We start from the raw sequence: 19,496 nt of genomic DNA, 5'->3' as shown, positions 1-19,496 counted from the left end.
ACCAACACCTCCACCACCACCACCACCACCACCACCACCACCACCACCACCAACACCTCCACCACCACCACCACCACCAACACCTCCACCACCACCACCACCACCACCACCACCACCACCACCACCAACACCTCCACCACCACCACCACCACCAACACCTCCACCACCACCACCACCACCACCACCACCACCAACACCACCAACACCTCAACCAACACCTCAACCACCACCACCAACACCTCAACCACCACCACCACCACCACCAACACCAACACCCCCACCAACACTACCACCACGACACCACCAACACCTCCACCACCACCACCACCACCAACACCTCCACCACCACCACCACCACCAACACCTCCACCCCGCCACCACCACCAACCACCAAATTACACTCCTCCCCCGATCCCAAAGAGACCCCTCATTTGGTCGCCCCCTCCTACCGGCCATGTCTCGATGCCACGTTAATCCCACCGCCTGCATGTTGCAGCAATCTAATCTGACCCCGCTGCCCCCATTCCCTCTCCTCCCAACTCCCCTTCCTCCTCCCGTCTCTATCCCTTACGCACGCACACAGCCATCTATATATCTGTCTAACCCCCCCCATATAGCAACACTCTAATCTGCATTGCCCCTTCTGTCGACTCTCCCCCCCCCCCCCCCCCCCCCCCTCCTCCCCCTCTACTCTTCATCCTGTCTCCACTGGACATGGACGCCCTGTGTTCCTCTGGGGAGAAGTGGAGAAGGCTGTGGGCTTGATGCACATCATGTGTTGTGGTCAGTCTTCCTTTCGTTCTCTCTCTCTCTCTCTCTCTCTCTCTCTCTCTCTCTCTCTCTCTCTCTTTTTGTCCCACCAGTTGTGGGACAATCTCTACTAAAGTCTGCGCCCCCCGCGGCACTCAACCCATACACATAGCCGCGGCCCACGGCCCCACCACCAGCACCACCAGTGGCATCACCCCAACCCCAAGCACCACCAGCCACTCCCCCCACCGGCGCAGTGTTAATCTGGGGCCTGCGCTGGCCGTCAGCACTTCGAGAGGCAGACAGACAGATTGGCTGTAATCCCCTGAGTGCCACAGATGGAGGGCCACCATGCAGACCTTGGAAAAATGGTGAGCGCACATCCTATAGCTGGGAGTGCGGCCGGACCAGCATGCCCACACACACACACACACACACACACACACACACACACACACACACACACACACACACACACACACACAATATCTCAATATCTCTATCTGTACCTCTCACACACACATACACAGAGGCCCACATACACAGAGAGACACACACACACACACAAACACACACACACACACACACACACACACACACACACACGCACACACAATATTTCTATCACTCACACACACCTTTATGGCAAATGAAGGACCCATTTTTCAATACACATGTTACACGTTACCCAGTGGAATTATTTGGGTTAATAAGAGTTTTAATGTATGAGCTTGTGCATAGTGACATCGCTCTGCATTGACCGACTCCATTCCAGAAGAATAGGAGCATTTGAATGTCAGTAATTTTGTTGTAATGTTGTTTTTGGTCATTATCTCTAGACATTGCTGTGTTTGAAACATCCCAACACATTTTTCATTGGGTAACAGTATATGTTTTTTCAACTCTCTTGAGTCCTATCAAAAGGATTCTGACATACAAGCCTTGTTCTTTGTCAGTCTACCATTGATTTACCTTGTATGATAGTGGGCAAATCTGAATCTCTTTATTTAAAACCTCACCTTCCAATATTCATTATTATCTGATCCATGATATTGTCACCATAATATGTTGATGTGTTCATTCGTTCATTCATTGTCATTTTCATCTGTTATTTGAAAATGTAATTTTTGATAAATATTCCGTCCATATTAATAGACACAGCATTGATGCTGTTTGGACTTACATTAGGCTGTACAGCTATCCTGTTTAGGTCATGTTGTTTGTTTACATTCATGGCTTAAAAGCCCCATTTTTTTTCCTCCCCATGCCGGATTAAATAATGTATCACATGAATACGTATCTTATTGTGATTGAAACGCAGTAAACTCTATATTAAAAAAACAAGTGTCTGATTTAATTTATGGTAATTATTCATACAATAAGCTCCTCAAACCTACAGTGTACTAGAAGCCCACCTAACCCCCACAAGGTTAAACACAGGACCCCCTCATATTCTGCATTTTGTTAAGATTTCCCAGTTAACAAACTGCTAAATGATTACTTCTACTTGAGAGAAGTCCATACATTTGGATCAGAAAACAATAAAAACAATGCCACTAGGCACATATGTGAACATGTTCTGTTCAAGATCCCAATCTCGATTCTCAAATATTTTAACAGCTGTGTGATGAGTTTGAAGTTGCTTAGAGTTATTAGGAGTCCATGTATTCATGAAACATGACTTTGCATTTGAGACTAAGTTGGATTTTCAACAATGGGAAAACGGCTGCAAGCTATTGTCTATTTCCTTATGTTTTTTGTTTAAAGTAGAAAATTACAAAGTGGACAGAATAATTGGAAGGTTGAATGTTGTGTTAGCGTGTGTGAGTGTGTGTGTGTGTGTGTGTGTGTGTGTGTGTGTGTGTGTGTGTGTGTGTGTGTGTGTGTGTGTGTGTGTGTGTGTGCGTGCGTGTGCGTGAGTGTGAGTGTGTGTGTGTGTGTGCCCGGACGTGCCTAGGTTTGTACGGTGCTTGTTCAAAACAACAGGATTAGGGCTTTGGTGTTTCATTATGTCTGTTGCCTGTGTGTGTTTTCATTGTAATGATTTTAACAGAGGACACGGAGTCATCAATGTAATTATGTGGAAATGAGTGTGTGTATGTGTGTGTGTGTGTGTGTGTGTGTGTGTGTGTGTGTGTGTTTGTATGCGTGTGTGTGTCTGTGTGTCTCGTTTTAAGGAATTAGAGAGATGAAATCAAACATTGATGATGGTAAACACATGAGGGAATATCAATCTTTAAATGCTAAACTATTTGTGTGTGGTCATCATTGTCATCTATGCATGTTTTTATTTATTTTTTTATGCATGTTCCTTCTTCCACCCAATGTTCCATAGCTTGTTTCGTTTCAGCTCGACGCACATGTTAGAATTCGAAATTTACGAAACCATTATGGTGCTGGCACGCCCCCTTGTGGTAATTTCGTCCAACTAACACACGGTTCGTATCAACGATGCAGAACTCGCCAGGCATGCCATAAAAACAGGTATCCCTGAACTCTCGCCATTATAGTTGGCCTATAATCTATTGTAGATCCTCCCTCCCAAGATATTGTGAGGTCTGGGGTTGAGATCAGGCAGTTTGCTGGCCAATCAAGCACACTAGTCCTATGGTCATTAAACCAGGTATTAATTATACATATACTTTGGCAGTGTGGGCAGCTGCAAAGTCCTGCTGGAAAATGATATCAGCAACTCCATAAATCTTGTCGGCAGAAGGAATCATTAAGTGCTCTAAAACGTCTAGATAGACGGCTTTCTGACTTTGGACTCGATAAAACACTGATAATCCAAATGAAAACAATTAAAGGCTTGACATATTTCACTTTGGGTGTAATGAATTTAAATACGATTTTCAATTTTCTGTTCCAAAATATTCTAATTTATTGAGATGGTGTATTTTTAAAGGATTTATAATTCAGACATCAAATGGGTTCGTATAACATCAATTTATTACCACCTCATATGACAAATCTTGAAAATACAAATATTTAATTGAAACATTATCCCCAAAGTAAAAAAAGAAAAAGTTATGTATTTCAATGAGAAATTGAGAAAATCAAATGTACAGATTTAAGTAAAAAAGATGAGAACCTGAGAAAAGGTACACAGATGATGTATGGATCTGAAGGAGAAGCCAGGGGGAATGAATACAGAAAGGCGAATTCAGAATTTGTGATGAATTAACATCGAGTTACAATACAATTTCACATTTTCCAGTTCATTTTTCAAAAAATATATTTCGCCTTATTTTGGAGAAAGTACCAATCGCAACAAACCTTTGCATAAAAAGGCCTGGATCAAAACCTAGCCAGTCTTAAAAGATATCACTGAATCTTAACATCCATGTTCATGCTTTGGCTCATACTATTAAGTACAGCCAATTAGAACCGAACAGTAAGAAACTGGATTATGTTACGTCAATTAGAAAAATAATCTTTAAAGATTTATCTTTGGTTGCCTAAGCAAGACAATGACTTTGTTTGTCAGTAGAAAAAGGTAACGTTTTATTTGTATCTGAATCACACCCCCCATCCTCAAGTCATTCACAAAATGTCTGCAGTGAAAACCCCATGCCTGTTATTGTCAAATTAAAAACAAACAGAACAATCATGACGGCGACGATCAATATACGGTAATAAAATCAATCTTCTTCAAAAGATACTTTATGAATTGTATACAATATGCGGTGCTGATCAGAGCTGCCCATCACACACAGACACAACGGGGTGCAGTTACATTCCAGCGTTGCTAGCGGGAGTCTAGCAAGTGGCTGCAGCCCGTGACCTGGACACTACCTCTACTCAGGTAGAGCACCTGGCAGGAGCAGAGAGTGAGGCTCTCCTAGCACCCTGCTGGGCAGCAGAGACACCCAGCAGACCCCACCTCCTGTCTGTTCCCCCTCCATTCGCAGTCCCATCCAATCTATTCCTTTTTCTGTGCACAAAATAACACCTTTATTATTGAATTGGTACACTTCTTGAGGCATAGCTTGAAGACTGCCAACGCAGACACACATGCGAGCGTGCGCTGGTGTGAGTGTGTGCAGGTGAGGCCTGATCACCACAGAGCAGGTACATGCACACAAAGAGAGTACCCTAAAAGCCTGCTGCCAAGAGCACTAAGAAAAACACAACTATACACTTTATTCATAATATAATCATATAAGTTTCCTCTACATACTACCGACACCGGGAGGGAGCAGGATGGAACGGGGGGGAAAAGATAGACGGGTGAAGGAAGGAAGGGACGAAAGGAGGTGAAACAGCAGAGGTGAAAGGGAGAGTGAGAGAGGGTTTAAGCACGCTCCCCGCGGATGCGACGGGCCAGCTGGATGTCTTTGGGCATGATGGTCACACGCTTGGCGTGGATGGCACACAAGTTGGTGTCTTCAAACAAACCCACCAGGTAGGCCTCGCTGGCCTCCTGCACGGGGAGAGGAACAGGGAACAGTTAGAAGGGCCATCTCCTCGCGGCTCCCCAGGGAACACCTACGACTCCCAAGTTTTCACAGACAGTCCGTTTATTAGCATGCAGGACAAAGAGTGACGCGGTTCTCACCTGCAGAGCTCCGATGGCAGCGCTCTGGAAGCGCAGGTCGGTCTTGAAGTCCTGGGCGATTTCTCTCACCAGACGCTGGAAGGGCAGCTTGCGGATCAGCAGCTCAGTGGACTTCTGGTAGCGACGGATCTCACGCAGAGCCACGGTTCCAGGCCTTTGAAATTTTAGGAGGTTTGGTGACCCGTGCTCATCAATGTGCACTACCATTAGACCTGATAGGGGGCCGCCGCTGTACACCTCAGATGTACTTTATTGATCCCCAGCTGGAAAATGGATTTCTTTAGTTTCTCCCATTATAGGTTAAAATATGTATGGAAGCATAGAAAAAAAATAATAATAAGTTCATGCATTATATTCAAATGTTATAAAAAATTTAAATATTGATATTGAGAAATGATCCGACATTTTGCAATTGCAAGAATAGTAGTAAGAATATTAACTAGTTTAATTGTACGGTATAAATAAATGCAATGTAAATGTATGAGAGTTTTGCACAGTTGAATTATTTTAATGATGTTTCGAGTATAAAAATAAACCTATCCCACTTTGATGACAACTAAGTTTACACAGCACTTACGACAGGCCGAGAAAATATATGGCTTTTGGGCAATTTATTTTCTTTTGAAAGTTCCAAATCCTCCAATCGTGGTAATTGGGTAGACATTAGGCCATCCAGAGACATAATCAATGGCTGTTAAACTGGTTTGCACAGGACGGCCAGTCTACCTGTAACGATGAGGCTTCTTCACGCCCCCGGTAGACGGAGCGCTCTTGCGGGCAGCCTTTGTAGCCAGCTGCTTACGAGGGGCTTTGCCTCCGGTGGATTTACGGGCGGTCTGCTTGGTACGGGCCATGGCTTCAAGAGATCACCTGAGAAAAAGAAAAGAGTAAACTAAGCTCAGTACATCTATAATGAATTTGTTATTAAGCTTTCTCGCTCATATTTAGTTCTCACCGGAGACATCCACTCGCGCCCCAAATCACTGACTTTCCAAACTATTTAATTAGTAAACAAACAAATGCTCATACAAAAGTACAATAAAAAAGTATTGATCCGTATCCTCTCAATCAAACAGGTACGCAAAATTGCTACTGGTAAAAAACACACAAAAAAAACAATAGTCCACGCATGGCTAGTGCAATGTTTGCCATAGCCAATCAGCGTTCCCCATTGCTCGAAGTGGGCGTGGCAGTCCGAGTGACGTCACGACTAGGCCTCCCCACCCGGGTGATGATGGCGGCGGGCTGATGCGCCAACGAGATAAAGACCGAGAGCGGAAGAGCAAAGGGAGTAGCGCACAAAAAACTGCGGTTTTATAAACGTGAGCAGGGTCAACCACTTCAAATACTATTACATGACCAAAGAAGACATGATAAGGAACGCATAGGGTCACTCACGGGAGCCAAACGGTCCCCGTCAGCCGCGTAGAACCGAACTGAACCCGCGCGCATAATTCGAAAGAGAATTCCGCCTCGTCGGAGCGCGAGCAGAAAGGCGACGTTCCGCTGTCGTTTCACCCGCCGCTTGTTAATTCTTTACACCGGTAAAACTACAGCATGGCCGAAAACATCGAAATACATTTTCGAAAGTTAACACCCGAGAAAAGAAAACAAGTTCGACAGCATGCTGCATGAGTTGTTTTGCTGTGCACTTACCTCGGAGTAATGTCTCGGTACTACAGGAGAAGTGTTCGGTTTGTCTGTGTTTTTCTTCGTGCCCACAATGGGAAGTGAGCGTCCAGCGGGGAAATGGCCGCCACGTCAATCAATGGTCCCACAATGCAACTGTTTATTTATTCCTGCGAGCTGAAAACAAGGCCTCCAATGTTGACAGAGAGAGTCCACGACACGTTTACGTATACCTACTTTATACCCACACTTTCTTACGAATTTGACTATACGTTTTTGTATTCTTAAAAACTGCCTGTTTTTTGGGGGGTATATGAAACTTTTGTTATTTACTCACTGTTGATGTTTTGTAGTAGGCCTTGTTATGCAATCACGTTGTGTTCCTGAACACAGTTTTAATTGATATTTTTTAAGAATATTAGCTTATTATTATATAGAGTAATATAATATATATATATATATAGTTTAATAGTAATCCGTAGTATTTAATTTTATTGTTTAGATATATGCTACTCATTTCAATTTTTTACTTTATCTTGTATTGTTGCTGCTAAGTGGCTGTTGAGAAACCAAACCATAGAATGTTATTCTTGTTTACTTGTACAATAAGATGTAATAAAAGTAATTCTCATTCTGACACTTCGATCAGAAATTTCTTACGACTTTGACTTTCGTTTTTTATATACTTCTTTTTAACTCACCTTAGATGTTTTGTAGTATTTATGCAATCACATTGTGTTCCTGAAAAGTTTTAAATGATCTTCTCTAAGAATGTCTGCTTATAACATAGTGTGCAGATTAAAATAACTACCATGTTTATCTTTCAAAGGTTAAACACGAAAGGTGGTAACTGGAATCCGATAACATGTTTGAACTTGATAAGTTTCTACCGTTTTGCTTTAAATAAAACATTTGATGATGTATTTGCAATGAATTTTTTAACCACAAGATTATGTTTATTATATTTGCGCATGAATTTGAGTACAAATATTTGTAAAATTAAAAAAGACTACATAAATCAAAAACAGTAGTAAAAAAAAATCAAAGGTTATATCAACCTGAGAGAGAAACCATAAGTCATAACCTGGATATAACAAGGCTGAAAAATGAACCATCAACAAAGGTCTGTCTGCTACATATATGCCGCTTTTAGTCTACCAAAGCATGCGGTGCCATTACACAACAATGACATTTCAAATTGGCAGCCAGAATGATATTTTTGTAATTTTCTATGCTTATACAATAACAGTAGAAATACATCAATGTCATAGAAAACACTTTGTTTCACCAAATCTCTTAAGGAAATACCACAATGTTAGATGATAATATCAATCAACCATACCAATGTAGACTGAAAATGCCATTTCCTATGCTAATTGGAGAACCCAAACTTTTCTCAGTCTTCTTTTCTTGATAACAACTCCACCATAAGGACAATAATAGTCCTCTGGAGCTGGTTAGTTGGATTTAAGTAGGCCTAGTGTGTTGTTTTATTACCATGCCATTTAAACATAATTAACACTATTCTATAGCAGACTTTGCTACTAGTAGCACCAAAGGTGACGTGACGGCACAGTTTACAGTTAACACAATCAAGAGTATATAGAACCTCAAACCAAACTACAAGTAAAGATTGTAGGGAGATGTGTGGTGAGGGGATGTGAGGAAAATGGAAATGATCAACGTGAATGCATCTTAAGCACGCTCCCCGCGGATGCGACGGGCCAGCTGGATGTCTTTGGGCATGATGGTCACACGCTTGGCGTGGATGGCGCACAAGTTGGTGTCTTCAAACAGACCCACCAGGTAGGCCTCGCTGGCCTCCTGCACAGGGAGAGGAACAGGGAACAGTTAGAAGGGCCGTCTCCTCGCGGCTCCCCAGGGAACACCTGCGACTCCCAAGTTTTCACAGACAGTCCGTTTATTAGCATGCAGGATAAAGAGCCACGCGGTTCTCACCTGCAGAGCTCCGATGGCAGCGCTCTGGAAGCGCAGGTCGGTCTTGAAGTCCTGGGCGATTTCTCTCACCAGACGCTGGAAGGGCAGCTTGCGGATCAGCAGCTCAGTGGACTTCTGGTAGCGACGGATCTCACGCAGAGCCACGGTTCCAGGTCTGGAGAGGAAGAGGTTTTTTGCACAAAATTATTAAAAGTAAGGAAATAATTATATCTTCCAATGGCAATATCATTTCCTAAAAAAGGATTAAAGTAAATTGTATCCATATGCAACCATGTAAATACACTAGGCTGCTTAATGCCGGTTTCTAATTAGTACAGCTAAATTAAACCTGAGACAAAGGTTAGGGTTTCCAACTGTTTATTCCGTTTTTCTTAAAAAAAAAAGAATTTAGGATATTTTCGTGGTTTAACACTTGGTTGGTTTAACACACAAAAATGTAGGGGTTGCGTAAACATGTGGCACTTCAGTCTACCTGTAACGATGAGGCTTCTTCACGCCCCCGGTAGACGGAGCGCTCTTGCGGGCAGCCTTTGTAGCCAGCTGCTTACGAGGGGCTTTGCCTCCGGTGGATTTACGGGCGGTCTGCTTGGTACGGGCCATGGCTTCAAGAGATCACCTGAGATAAATGAAAAAAAAAAAAAAACTTTAGAAAATCTATACTAATTAATTTGTAGTCAAGTTTGAGATTCGGCATAATGTAATTAGGCCTACATGATCCAATTACAATCTGTTAATTTTCTCCGACTTTCATCAGATCAATCTGAAAGGAAATCTATCAAAATTGAAGAAATTAGAAATATACTGCCAATTGTATCCAGGAGGAGGCTTATGCAATGTTACCATTTTCTGTGACATTTTAGGTAGCAAATCATAACGTTTGTATTTACATTTCAATCCAATCAGCATCGAGACATTTTCATTAGGGTTGGACCTGTCTGGAAATTTAACCAATGGCAGCAAAGAGGATCAAACGACTAACCCCGCCTCCTGCGGACTAAAGACAGGTTGGCTCGTTTCATTGGTCTTGCTCTCCCGCGTACACGCTAGCCTTGATTTTTTAATCCAAATAAGCTATTTCGTCGGAAAACCACGAGTTCCCGCCCGCGCGGGCTGCGCTATGAAGTGAAACGAGCGCCCAGAAAGATGACTGCTGCTGGCTGCTTACAACGAGAATGTAAACGGGAAGGAAAAGCGTTGTTCCAAAGAAGAAACTGAACACGATAACGACCGAATAATAGAAAACGACCGCATGGAACTTGAATCCGAATTTAAAAATAGAAAATATACACCTTTAAGGAACTATTTATGGACAACCCTTTCTTAGATGACCCCTCACTTTGGCCGCATTTTCGAGTCAAAATCGACCACACCAAGAGCTTTGAGACCCGCGTCTCCTCTACCAGGCTGATAATGATCGCCTTTCTGGCGATTCTTCTCCATCAAAAATAAAAAACAAAACATGCCCATCCACTAAATGTAACGACAGCAGAGGAAATATTAAGGTTTTACGAAAAATTTCACACTTACCTCTCAAAACTTTACAGAAGATAACAGCTTTGAATTTGGGATTTATTTTCGAGTCTCTAAAGCGTTGTTCTCTCAATAAAATGAAGGGAGGGTAAAAGAGAACATAGGAAAATGATAGAAGACACGTTTCCCATGATGCACTAGGAACAAACATTTTACATGGGGCTGAAATTAAACTTTCAGCCCCATGTAAACCCCCCCCCCCCCCCCCCCCCCCCCCTCCAAACAGACACGCACACACACGACCCAGGACACACACACACACACACACACACACGCATTCAATCTCATTCAACAAGTTACAAGTTATCATTTTGGGGCTCCCAAATATAACGTGTAGGCTAAAGCTTAGATTTTGTTAAACTGTTAAACGACAACCAGTAAACTCGACTTTTCCATGTCTTACTAGAAGAATACCATATAACAACATGCATATTGAAACGATTATTCAGCGTTTGTTTTATTCTTAATTGAACGAATTAACGTTGTAACAAACTAATTAACTATTTGGATAATTCGTACGGTATCCATACGAATGCCATTATCTATCAAATTATATGAATTCCCCTTTATGTATGCATTAATGAATTAGTGAAAATTTGTTCATGCATGAATAGAGCCACACGTGAATATAGAACATTTACAAAATGACACAATTAATATCTGCGCTTCCGGTCGTGTCCTATATATTCCCCTTGGGGGCGCAGTGGCTGAGTTCGCTTCCAACCCCATATTCGCACCATAAAAGAAGACCCTCGACTCTCACTCCAACATGGCGCCGAACAGGAGGGTGAAGCGCGTGGCGGCGTCGCAGCCTGGTTTTATGACTTTAAATACTTCAATTAAGCCGGAAAATTTGGTTAGTAATCGGCGAAAGCGTATTAATAAGAACAAGAAAAAGAACTGGAACAAACATATTGATGTAAACGATGTCGAGGACTTCCTAGAAGACGTACGACTTCAGGAGAGGACAACAGGGTAAGCAAACGCGTCTTCTTCTCCGCACCTTTTAAAGCCATCAAAAAGGCTCTTAGACTCTGCTCATTTATGTAACAATGGCCGATAGATATAAAAATAGTCTCGAGATATTGTTGTTCTTCGAAGGACTTGTTGAACGATTGTAATTGTATTCACAACAATTCCACGTGTTCGTGAATTCATTGGTCGCTCGACTTTCTTCAACCAGTGTGGCCTCGACTACTCTCAACACACGGGCTATAATGTCCAACACACGGGCTATTATGTCCTACACACGGGCTACAATTTCCACTACACGGGCTATAACGTTATGCAGTTTATGTTGCCGGTAACTGGACTCAACCAGAAACAATCAGCAGCGCAGGTTGTGGCCTTCGTTGTTTACCTCCATCGACGTGGTGATGCTATTCTTTCCTGGTTTCGTAAGCAGTTTTGATGAATATAATGCAATCTTTATCTTTTGCATCTGTATTCTTATTGTTATGTTGACACAAAATAGATGAATTGTATGTATTGCTCTATCTTAATTTGGCGTTGAAAGCTAATGGAAAAATTACTTTTAACTAAAATTGTACCACTTTATCGACAGAGGCCTGATATCAGATAAATCGGATGAGAGCTTGTTCTTTTTGGATGCCGGAGACAAGAAAGCTGGAACTCGGACAGGTAAACATTAAAACGACCGGCAAGCTGTTAACCACTCATAATGGCATCCCCATTGTTCCTGCATTAACAGTAAGGTAGTTTGATAATATCGCTTTTGTCTCTTCTTGGAGTGGTGGAACCTACTGAAGAGACGACTGGGAGACGGAAAGCATCGCGTCCCCTGAAGGTAGATCTGATACTGAAGAACAACTCGCTCGTCCCTGTGCCCAAGGAGTAAGTTTCACATCTCTTGAAGAAAGAATTTTGACTTGCCATGATGCATTTCTCCATGTACTAGGCCTACACCTCCACCCTAAGCTATGGATATAGTATTCCTATTCTATTTTTTTTTTCTATTCTGTTTTTTTATTATATTTGCAAGACTGTTTATTCTTTTCAGTATGAAAAATGTTCCTCTAACTAAGGCGACAGGGTCAAATTTACCCTATTGTCTGAAACTTGCCCACTTTGATTATCACAACCAAAAAAGTTTTTTTCTGACCAGTAAATGTAATTGTTTCTCCCCAGTATCCTTGCTTACCAGTTACCCAATGCTAAGAAGTTGCGCAACGTGGCCAAAAAGGCGGAGCAGCTGGCCGCCATAGGCAAAGTGCCAAAGAAACACAGACCGCCCACCAAGGTTGACGGGCCGACCAAGACGACTGCCGCAGACGCCCCCAACAACCCCACAAGAGATTTCTATGACATCTGGGGACAAGAGAGTGAGTTTTATGACCAGGGAAATTTCCATTCTGTACCCCAAGTCTGCCTGCCTGCAATGCATTTAATATAGTAATGGACTCTTTTCTGGGAACTGAAAATAATAAAATGGGGTTTAGTTGGGGGGGGGGGGGGGGGGTGTCAATGTCCTGTGATGATTCCATCCTTGCGCTCCCAGTATTCCCTTTACAGGGAATGTGAAGACACACAGGTGGAGCTCGGTAGACTGTTGTGAACGGTCTACTGGGATCTGAGGATATTAATATTGATTGTAGTTGAGCCCATGGGTAGGATCTTGATGGTGTTGTAGTAAGAGTTAGGAATTGGATTGGGGTACAAAATCGTCCGTAGCAGAAAGTCATGTATACAAAAATAACCTACATTTGATGGCTCCGTCGGTTGATTATTTATTTTATCTCTATGGCTGAAATGCTTACTATATTAAATACTTGGTTTAATGTTACTGACCTGTCTTATGTTATTCACACAGCCAAAGAGACCCGTGACCCATGGTACCTTCGTCAGACTGGCAAGGCGCCGGTCAAGGTGAGCAAAACCAATCATCCGATGTCAATACACGACTGAAATATACTATATCAAAGTTTCGGGCAAAACATTATTTTTTTATTTCCACTGGCTGCCAAGACTACAACCATAAAGCTCAACCATTGGTTCCATCTTGGGTGTACTGTGTATTAATGGCTTCATCTTGTGTGTCAGCGTGGGTGGAAGTGGAACGAGAAGTCCTCCCTTCTTCCAGCTGTGGAGATTATCGCCCCCGGAGGTTCCTACAACCCAGACTTCTTCTCCCATCAGGTACTGGTTTCTTTCTGCCTGCTTCTGACTCCCTATGGTAGTGGCCAGCCTAATAATAATAATACATTTTATTTATAATGCACTTTATATTCAAGAATCTCAAAGTGCTTCAGAGAAAAAAAAAAAAAACTATTAAAAGGGGAACCTCAAAGAAAGTTTAGCTAAATGCTCTTTTAAAGAGATGGGTTTTGAGGTTCAGTTTAAAAAGAGCTGTAGTCTGTGGAGCCCTCAGGTGGTCAGGGAGGGCGTTCCATAGTCTAGGCAGCAGCAGAAAAGGCCCGATCACCCATGGTGCACAGCTTCGTATGTCGGGTTTGGAGGGTGTGAGTGGATCCTGAACGGAGTGTACGTGAGTTTGTCGGGGGGGGGGGGGGTGAGGAGTTCCTGAAGGTAGAGGGGGGCAAGTCCGTGAAGGCACTGGTGGGTGAGGATGACCTGTCCATACTGCCCCTGGGATACAGGTACGCAAAAAACGACTACCAGTTTTTGAAAATGCATTTGGTCATGTGGACTTCTAAAATGACCCAGAGATATTGTGAGTTTATTGGCCTTCGTTACGTTTGAGCCATTTAATAGAAAAACATAGTCCAATATTTTTAGTTGAGTGGCAATTATCCTGTGATGAACCCATCCTTGCGCTCCCAGTATTCCCTTTACGGAGAATGTGAAGATTCCCAGGTGGTGCTCTGGAGACTGTTGTGAACGGTCTCCTGGGATCTGAGGATATTAAAATATCTACTTGTAGTTTAATGTTTTTGTAAATATCTTGGTTTATCCTGTGATCTGCTAGACTGGGTAGCCCCGCCCATTCTGCCAGCGATTTTGAGTTCGTCCTGCACAAGGGTCTGGAGAAGAGCAACACATTTCTTTCTGCTTCCGATACTTTTTTGCGTGAGGCAATCACCAAGCTGGCTTTTCCCCTTGGCGCGCTGTTGGCTGGTTTAACACAATGACGACAGGGAAGCGACGGCAAACAGCCAATTGCGTACAGTCAGTTGAACTAGGCCCGTGAGATTCAATTAACTTTTATTTGTATCATCAAATTAATCACCATTACAGTCGCAAAGGGCTTAACAGGCCAAATATTTATGACTGGGATACAGGCACGCAAAAAACGACTTGTGCTTAAGAAAATGACAGCAGCTTCCCCAGACCAACGTGCAATCTACGATTTGAGCTTGGTCTGGCAATAGCCAGACTAGTGATCTGCTGGCTTCAAAGGTTGGTGAAAATGCAGCTCAATCGTCCATCTACGTGCTGTATCCCAGAATGTTTTTGTGTCTTATGCCGCGTTTCCACTGCAGGGTGCGGTACGGATCGGATCGCAAAGGTGCGGTAGGGAGGGGGCGGTATAGCCCAGCTCAGTTCCGTGGTCGCGTTTCCACTGCAGACAGTACCCTTTGTGGTAGGCCGGATGTCGATCGCCGCGGCAGCTACGTAAAAATCAACGGAGGGGGGGGGTGTAGCTAGAATTTCACGGGACCCTTTCAGGCGTCTCGTCTCGTTTGCGGTACCCCAACGGAGGAGTCCCGAGAACGGGGCCGGAACGGGTACGGCAAAGTCCGGGTCACGCCCACTTTTGGCGGTGGAAACACGACCCGACCCGCACCGATCCGTTCCGGACCCTGCAGTGGAAATGCGCCATTAGAGCACTGTCTAATGCACCTCCTCCCTTACCTGCTGACACAGGCCTTGCTGCTGAAGGCCCATGAAGTGGAGGTGAAGAAGGAAAAAGAGGAGAACAAAATAATAAAACAGCTGGCGTACGACAAAGACGACAGGGCCACAGAGGTACGTCTTTGACCCACAAGCCACAATTCATCGTCCAAAAATACCCATTTTTGTATGTGCCCAGAAAGTATGATTACTTAATGCATGAATATTTTTATTTTTTAGGAGAGTGTCTTCCAAGAGCAGGTGGAAGGTCTGGAAGAAGAGGACTATGATGCTAATGATTTCAATAGTGCCTGCACTTTGGGAATCCTTAATTTAGTCGAGAAGAAGACGGAGAAGCAGAGGAAGAAGGAACGTGTGCAGAAGATTAAGGTATGTGTATCCCAGAATGCATTGTAGCCTACTACACCCAGTGGTTGGGCAACTGGATTTTCCACTTTGCTATTCTTTGCCACATTCTTATTTTGTGTCATAAACTAATCAATCACTCTTCTCAGTGTTAAGGATCTTTGGCATTCATTTACATTTTGGCTGTTTAGAGGAAACGCTTTTGGTGATTCCAATATTTTTAGTCGAGGGAAAAATGTCCAGTGATGATTCCATCCTTGCGCTCCCAGTATTCCCTTTAAAGGGAATGTGAAGATTCCAGGTGGTGCTCGGGAAACTGTTGTTAACGGTCTCCTGGGATCTGAGGACATTTAGGTAGATGCCTACCAGGATGGAATACTCTATAATTGTCGGGTCATCCCTAAAGCACAATTCTCTGGTTTATATGCTCTAAATATTAACTGGAAATACTTGACTTAAATTAATGAATGAATTGCATGTTTTACTTAATCATGCAATACGCTTAATGCTGTGAAAAACCCAAATGAAATGATTGTTTTTGAAAGCGTGTGATTCCCGAAATGGAAGTTTCCAGAGCTTTTGCATTGGCTTCTGTTGGCATATCTACACCGCTTGGTGTTCTGGCTAGCGGTAACGGTAAAGCCTCCTCCTTCACCTTACAGGAGCAGCGCCGTCTTGCTTCGCGTTACAAGACGGGCCAGCAGCAGCAGCTGTTCCAGCTGCGCTCCATCAAGGTGTCTCTGCGGCAGAGGGAGCAAAGGACCAAGGAGAGACAGACGCAGCGCAGGGCTAACCAGGAGGCCGAGAAGTACAGGCCCCGGCGTCTCGGCAAACTCAAGTAAAGGAGTCTTATTTATGCATTTTTATTATAGGTGCAATGTACATTTCATTTTAAGGTAGCTCCAGTTTAGAAGAAAATGACCATCTGCTCCCCCATTTCCAAACTCCACCCACTCTATAAAAACCCTTAAAGGCGCATTTCACCGGTGGAACAGCCAATCACCGTTCACTCCCTGCAGTCCAGAGTCGCAGGAGGAGAAAGTGATTGTTGCCGTTTTATATAATATATATTGGCATCTATATAATGTACAATATCACAGCCCAAAGCTGTGTGCGTCTCCGGATGATATTATGAATTAAAGGCTGCGTTGGGTTCTCGGTAGTCTCTGGTACTTCCTCAACAAGACTTGCAGTGGGGGTTATCTCGGCCCGAGTCATGTGCGGGTCCCCGAAGGGTGATCCCAACAATTTGGATGAAACGGGTGAAAACGAATACTGTGTCGGGGTCGGGTCGGACGCCTGAACGGTGTTTCGCAATTGCGAGCGAGACTTCTCCGGTGCTGGATAGGTTATTCAGGAGCAGAGGAGTCAACTTAAACCGTCCACAGTGGATGATGCAATCTAAAGCAACGCGCCAAAACCAGATAGTGTAATTACCCGGCGTTCCATTTCTTCCGTTTCTATATCAATTTATAGCTGGCCTGGTTGGGTGCGGATGTAATTCGGGGGTACGGAAAGAATTGGAAGAAAGTTTGGCTTTGAATCTCTGCAGTCCAGATTGAACCACGACTGCAGAATGATGTGGAAGGACCAGAGACTTCGGAACACCCGACGCAGTCGTTTATTCATAATATCATCCAGAGCTTTTTTTCTAAAACTGTCCGCATTGCACAGCGCATATGAGCGCACATTTCAGTGCGCTTATCATTCGTTTCGTGCCACGGCAATTCTTGCCTTGGCGCCACTTTTCAAGAAAATTTATTCTTCTGCTCCGGCTCCGTCTGCCTTTTTTTACAGGTGGAGAACACCAAAGTAGCTGTTCAATGTTTTTTTGTGTTTTCAAATTCTTTCGATCTCCCGTTAGTTACGCCAAAGCCTTATGTGCACCCTTGTCTATATGTTATAATATTTAGATGTAGAGCTTCGGGTCTCCTGCCGGAGCTCCCGGAGTGTTCTAGAATATCTTGTAGAACACGGCCAAAAGCGCCTCCTGATGGTACTATGAATAAACGACTGTATCTTTGGTAGCCTACTCATTGCTTCTTTAGCACTCGTGTGATCTACCGGACACATGGGTCACACGGTAACAAATGAGCGTCATTTAAAGCAGTAAGTGTTGGATCTCTCGTCTCGGGGGGGGGGGAAATGAGGGAATGATATGAGGGAATGATGCGAGACCATTCAAAAATATGACTGGTTTCTAACGATGATTAATGCAAATGGGTGAACTTGAGGCTTCTCTAAGCTTGCTTGAAGTCGGAGCAATTGACCTAGATCCCTGTAGCCTTAAGGCTGCCCTCTACATGACATAATGTTTACTTTTTGTGTATTCAAATGACCATCTGAGCCCGGGGTCTGTGTCTGAGCTTCTCCCATTGGTTCTCTTCTCTATAGATTCACGGCCCAGGACCTTGAGGTTCAGCTGACCAACGAGCTGACGGGATCGCTCCGAACACTCAAGGTATGAACGTTTGTATTCTCCTGGCCATTAAAATCTTCCCTTATTCTCCATAATGTTCGCTTTTTATGATGGAATCGCAGCCGTGCGTGGGGTCTGTCTTGTCTCATTATCTGCCGCTTCTTGTACCACCATCGCCATGCAGCCAGAGGGCAGTGTCCTCAAGGACCGGTTCAAGAGTCTGCAGAAGAGGAACCTGATTGAACCCAGGGAGAGAGCAAAGTAAGGGCTTCACCTTTGCATACATCTCCCAAAAATCCCATCCACTTTCTCCCTGTTGGCGATTAGAAACGCTGTTGTATATAATGATCTCATTGTTGTACATATTTATGACTCATTTAATCTCATTGATGTTTCCATACATCTTCTTCCTCGTAGGTTCAAGCGAAGACTCAAGATCAAATATGTGGAGAAGAGGTCATTCAGAGAAATCACCTAACTCCATTAGCCACTGAAGGAGCAGGTGATGCCCCTGGTTCTGATCACCATCACCATCGACATGTATACAATTTGAAGCCACGTATAAATGGACGCCCCAGACAACAGATGCTTTGCACGGACTGACCCATGTCTTCAAGTGGTCGATGGCCGTTTTAAAGTCTATGGTCCCATCACCATTAATGGTTGGGTTGATGCTTATAAATGAAAAAAAAAAATGTGTCTGCCGAAAGCTGCTTGGGTTGGTCAAGGAGTTGTTTTTGCAGGTTTTGTATCCCTAGGAAATGCAATTAATGTTTAAATAAATATTTTATTGCTCGCATTTTCGGTCTTGTGTATGGTTTACTGAGGTGGATTGACCGAATGTCATCCTTTCCGTGTGCGGTTCTCGAATGGCCTAATTACGGCCAATACGTTCAGGGATTCTGTGGGTAAGGCTCAATCTGTCTTGGTTGTGACCAAATGCCCATGCATCATTAGGAACTGTATAAAAGATGGCTTGGGTTATCCTCTTTGGAGAGGCGTAAGGCTCAGGAGGTAGAGCGGGTTGGTTGGTAACCGGAAGGTTGCTAGTTCGATCCCCTGCTCCCACTAGTTGAGTGTCACTGAGCAAGACACCTCTAACCCTAACTGCTCCTGACAAGCTCTGTCGCTTTGCATGTAGGCCTATGACACTGCCTTCAGTGTGTGTGAATTGTTGGATGTAAGGTGCTTTCAGTGGCCACTGGTTAGAAAAGTGCTGTATAAATGCAGTTAATTTACCATAAGGAACTTTAAAAGCTGGGATAGGTTATAGTGGCGTCTTCGAAATGCAAAAAAAAAAGTGAATAAAAAGGTATGGTTAATTTGTGACGTAAGCCTAACAGGATTTGTGCAGCAGTGTCACAAGCCCTCAATGGGCAGGTCGGCGAGAATAATGGATTCTGGCTTGAAGCATAATTTGCTTGTTCTGGTTGAAGACTGACAACACCGTCCTGTGGCTCTTGACACTGAAGA

At 43.7% G+C, this 19,496-nt stretch overlaps 3 protein-coding genes across 5 annotated transcripts; 1 reads left to right on the top strand and 2 right to left on the bottom strand.

Annotated features, from left to right (window-relative positions):
- Window positions 1–3,677: 3,677 nt before the first annotated feature.
- Window positions 3,678–10,504, bottom strand: LOC132474700 (histone H3.3A). Of its 2 annotated transcripts, none has more exons than XM_060075532.1 (4): window positions 10,424–10,504; window positions 6,035–6,178; window positions 5,309–5,462; window positions 3,678–5,173 (listed from the first exon to the last, which is right to left on the bottom strand). In XM_060075532.1, exons 2-4 carry the CDS (start codon window positions 6,160–6,162, stop codon window positions 5,045–5,047), a joined length of 411 nt encoding a protein of 136 aa, XP_059931515.1. In that variant the 5' UTR covers window positions 6,163–6,178; window positions 10,424–10,504; the 3' UTR covers window positions 3,678–5,044. The 2 variants fall into 2 exon arrangements, with proteins under 2 accessions (XP_059931515.1, XP_059931514.1); XM_060075531.1 differs by lacking the exon at window positions 10,424–10,504 and adding an exon at window positions 6,965–7,123.
- Window positions 7,859–10,563, bottom strand: LOC132474701 (histone H3.3A). Of its 2 annotated transcripts, none has more exons than XM_060075533.1 (4): window positions 10,424–10,563; window positions 9,369–9,512; window positions 8,897–9,050; window positions 7,859–8,761 (listed from the first exon to the last, which is right to left on the bottom strand). In XM_060075533.1, the coding sequence occupies exons 2-4, from the start codon at window positions 9,494–9,496 to the stop codon at window positions 8,633–8,635; spliced, it is 411 nt and encodes a 136-aa protein (XP_059931516.1). In that variant the 5' UTR covers window positions 9,497–9,512; window positions 10,424–10,563; the 3' UTR covers window positions 7,859–8,632. The 2 variants fall into 2 exon arrangements, with proteins under 2 accessions (XP_059931516.1, XP_059931517.1); XM_060075534.1 differs by lacking the exon at window positions 10,424–10,563 and adding an exon at window positions 9,608–9,731.
- Window positions 10,564–11,142: 579 nt separating this feature from the next.
- On the top strand, window positions 11,143–18,822 carry nop53 (NOP53 ribosome biogenesis factor). Its single transcript, XM_060075529.1, has 12 exons — window positions 11,143–11,401; window positions 11,991–12,067; window positions 12,178–12,280; window positions 12,575–12,768; window positions 13,257–13,312; window positions 13,487–13,582; window positions 15,272–15,373; window positions 15,479–15,628; window positions 16,267–16,442; window positions 17,999–18,065; window positions 18,208–18,284; window positions 18,441–18,822. Exons 1-12 carry the CDS (start codon window positions 11,196–11,198, stop codon window positions 18,499–18,501), a joined length of 1,365 nt encoding a protein of 454 aa, XP_059931512.1. The 5' UTR covers window positions 11,143–11,195; the 3' UTR covers window positions 18,502–18,822.
- The last annotated feature ends 674 nt before the right edge of the window (window positions 18,823–19,496 follow it).

Source organism: Gadus macrocephalus, chromosome 16, assembly GCF_031168955.1.
Source record: "Gadus macrocephalus chromosome 16, ASM3116895v1".
Lineage (NCBI taxonomy): Eukaryota > Metazoa > Chordata > Actinopteri > Gadiformes > Gadidae > Gadus > Gadus macrocephalus.
Note: the sequence above shows the minus strand (reverse complement) of the source record. Positions and strands in the feature narration are given on the sequence as shown.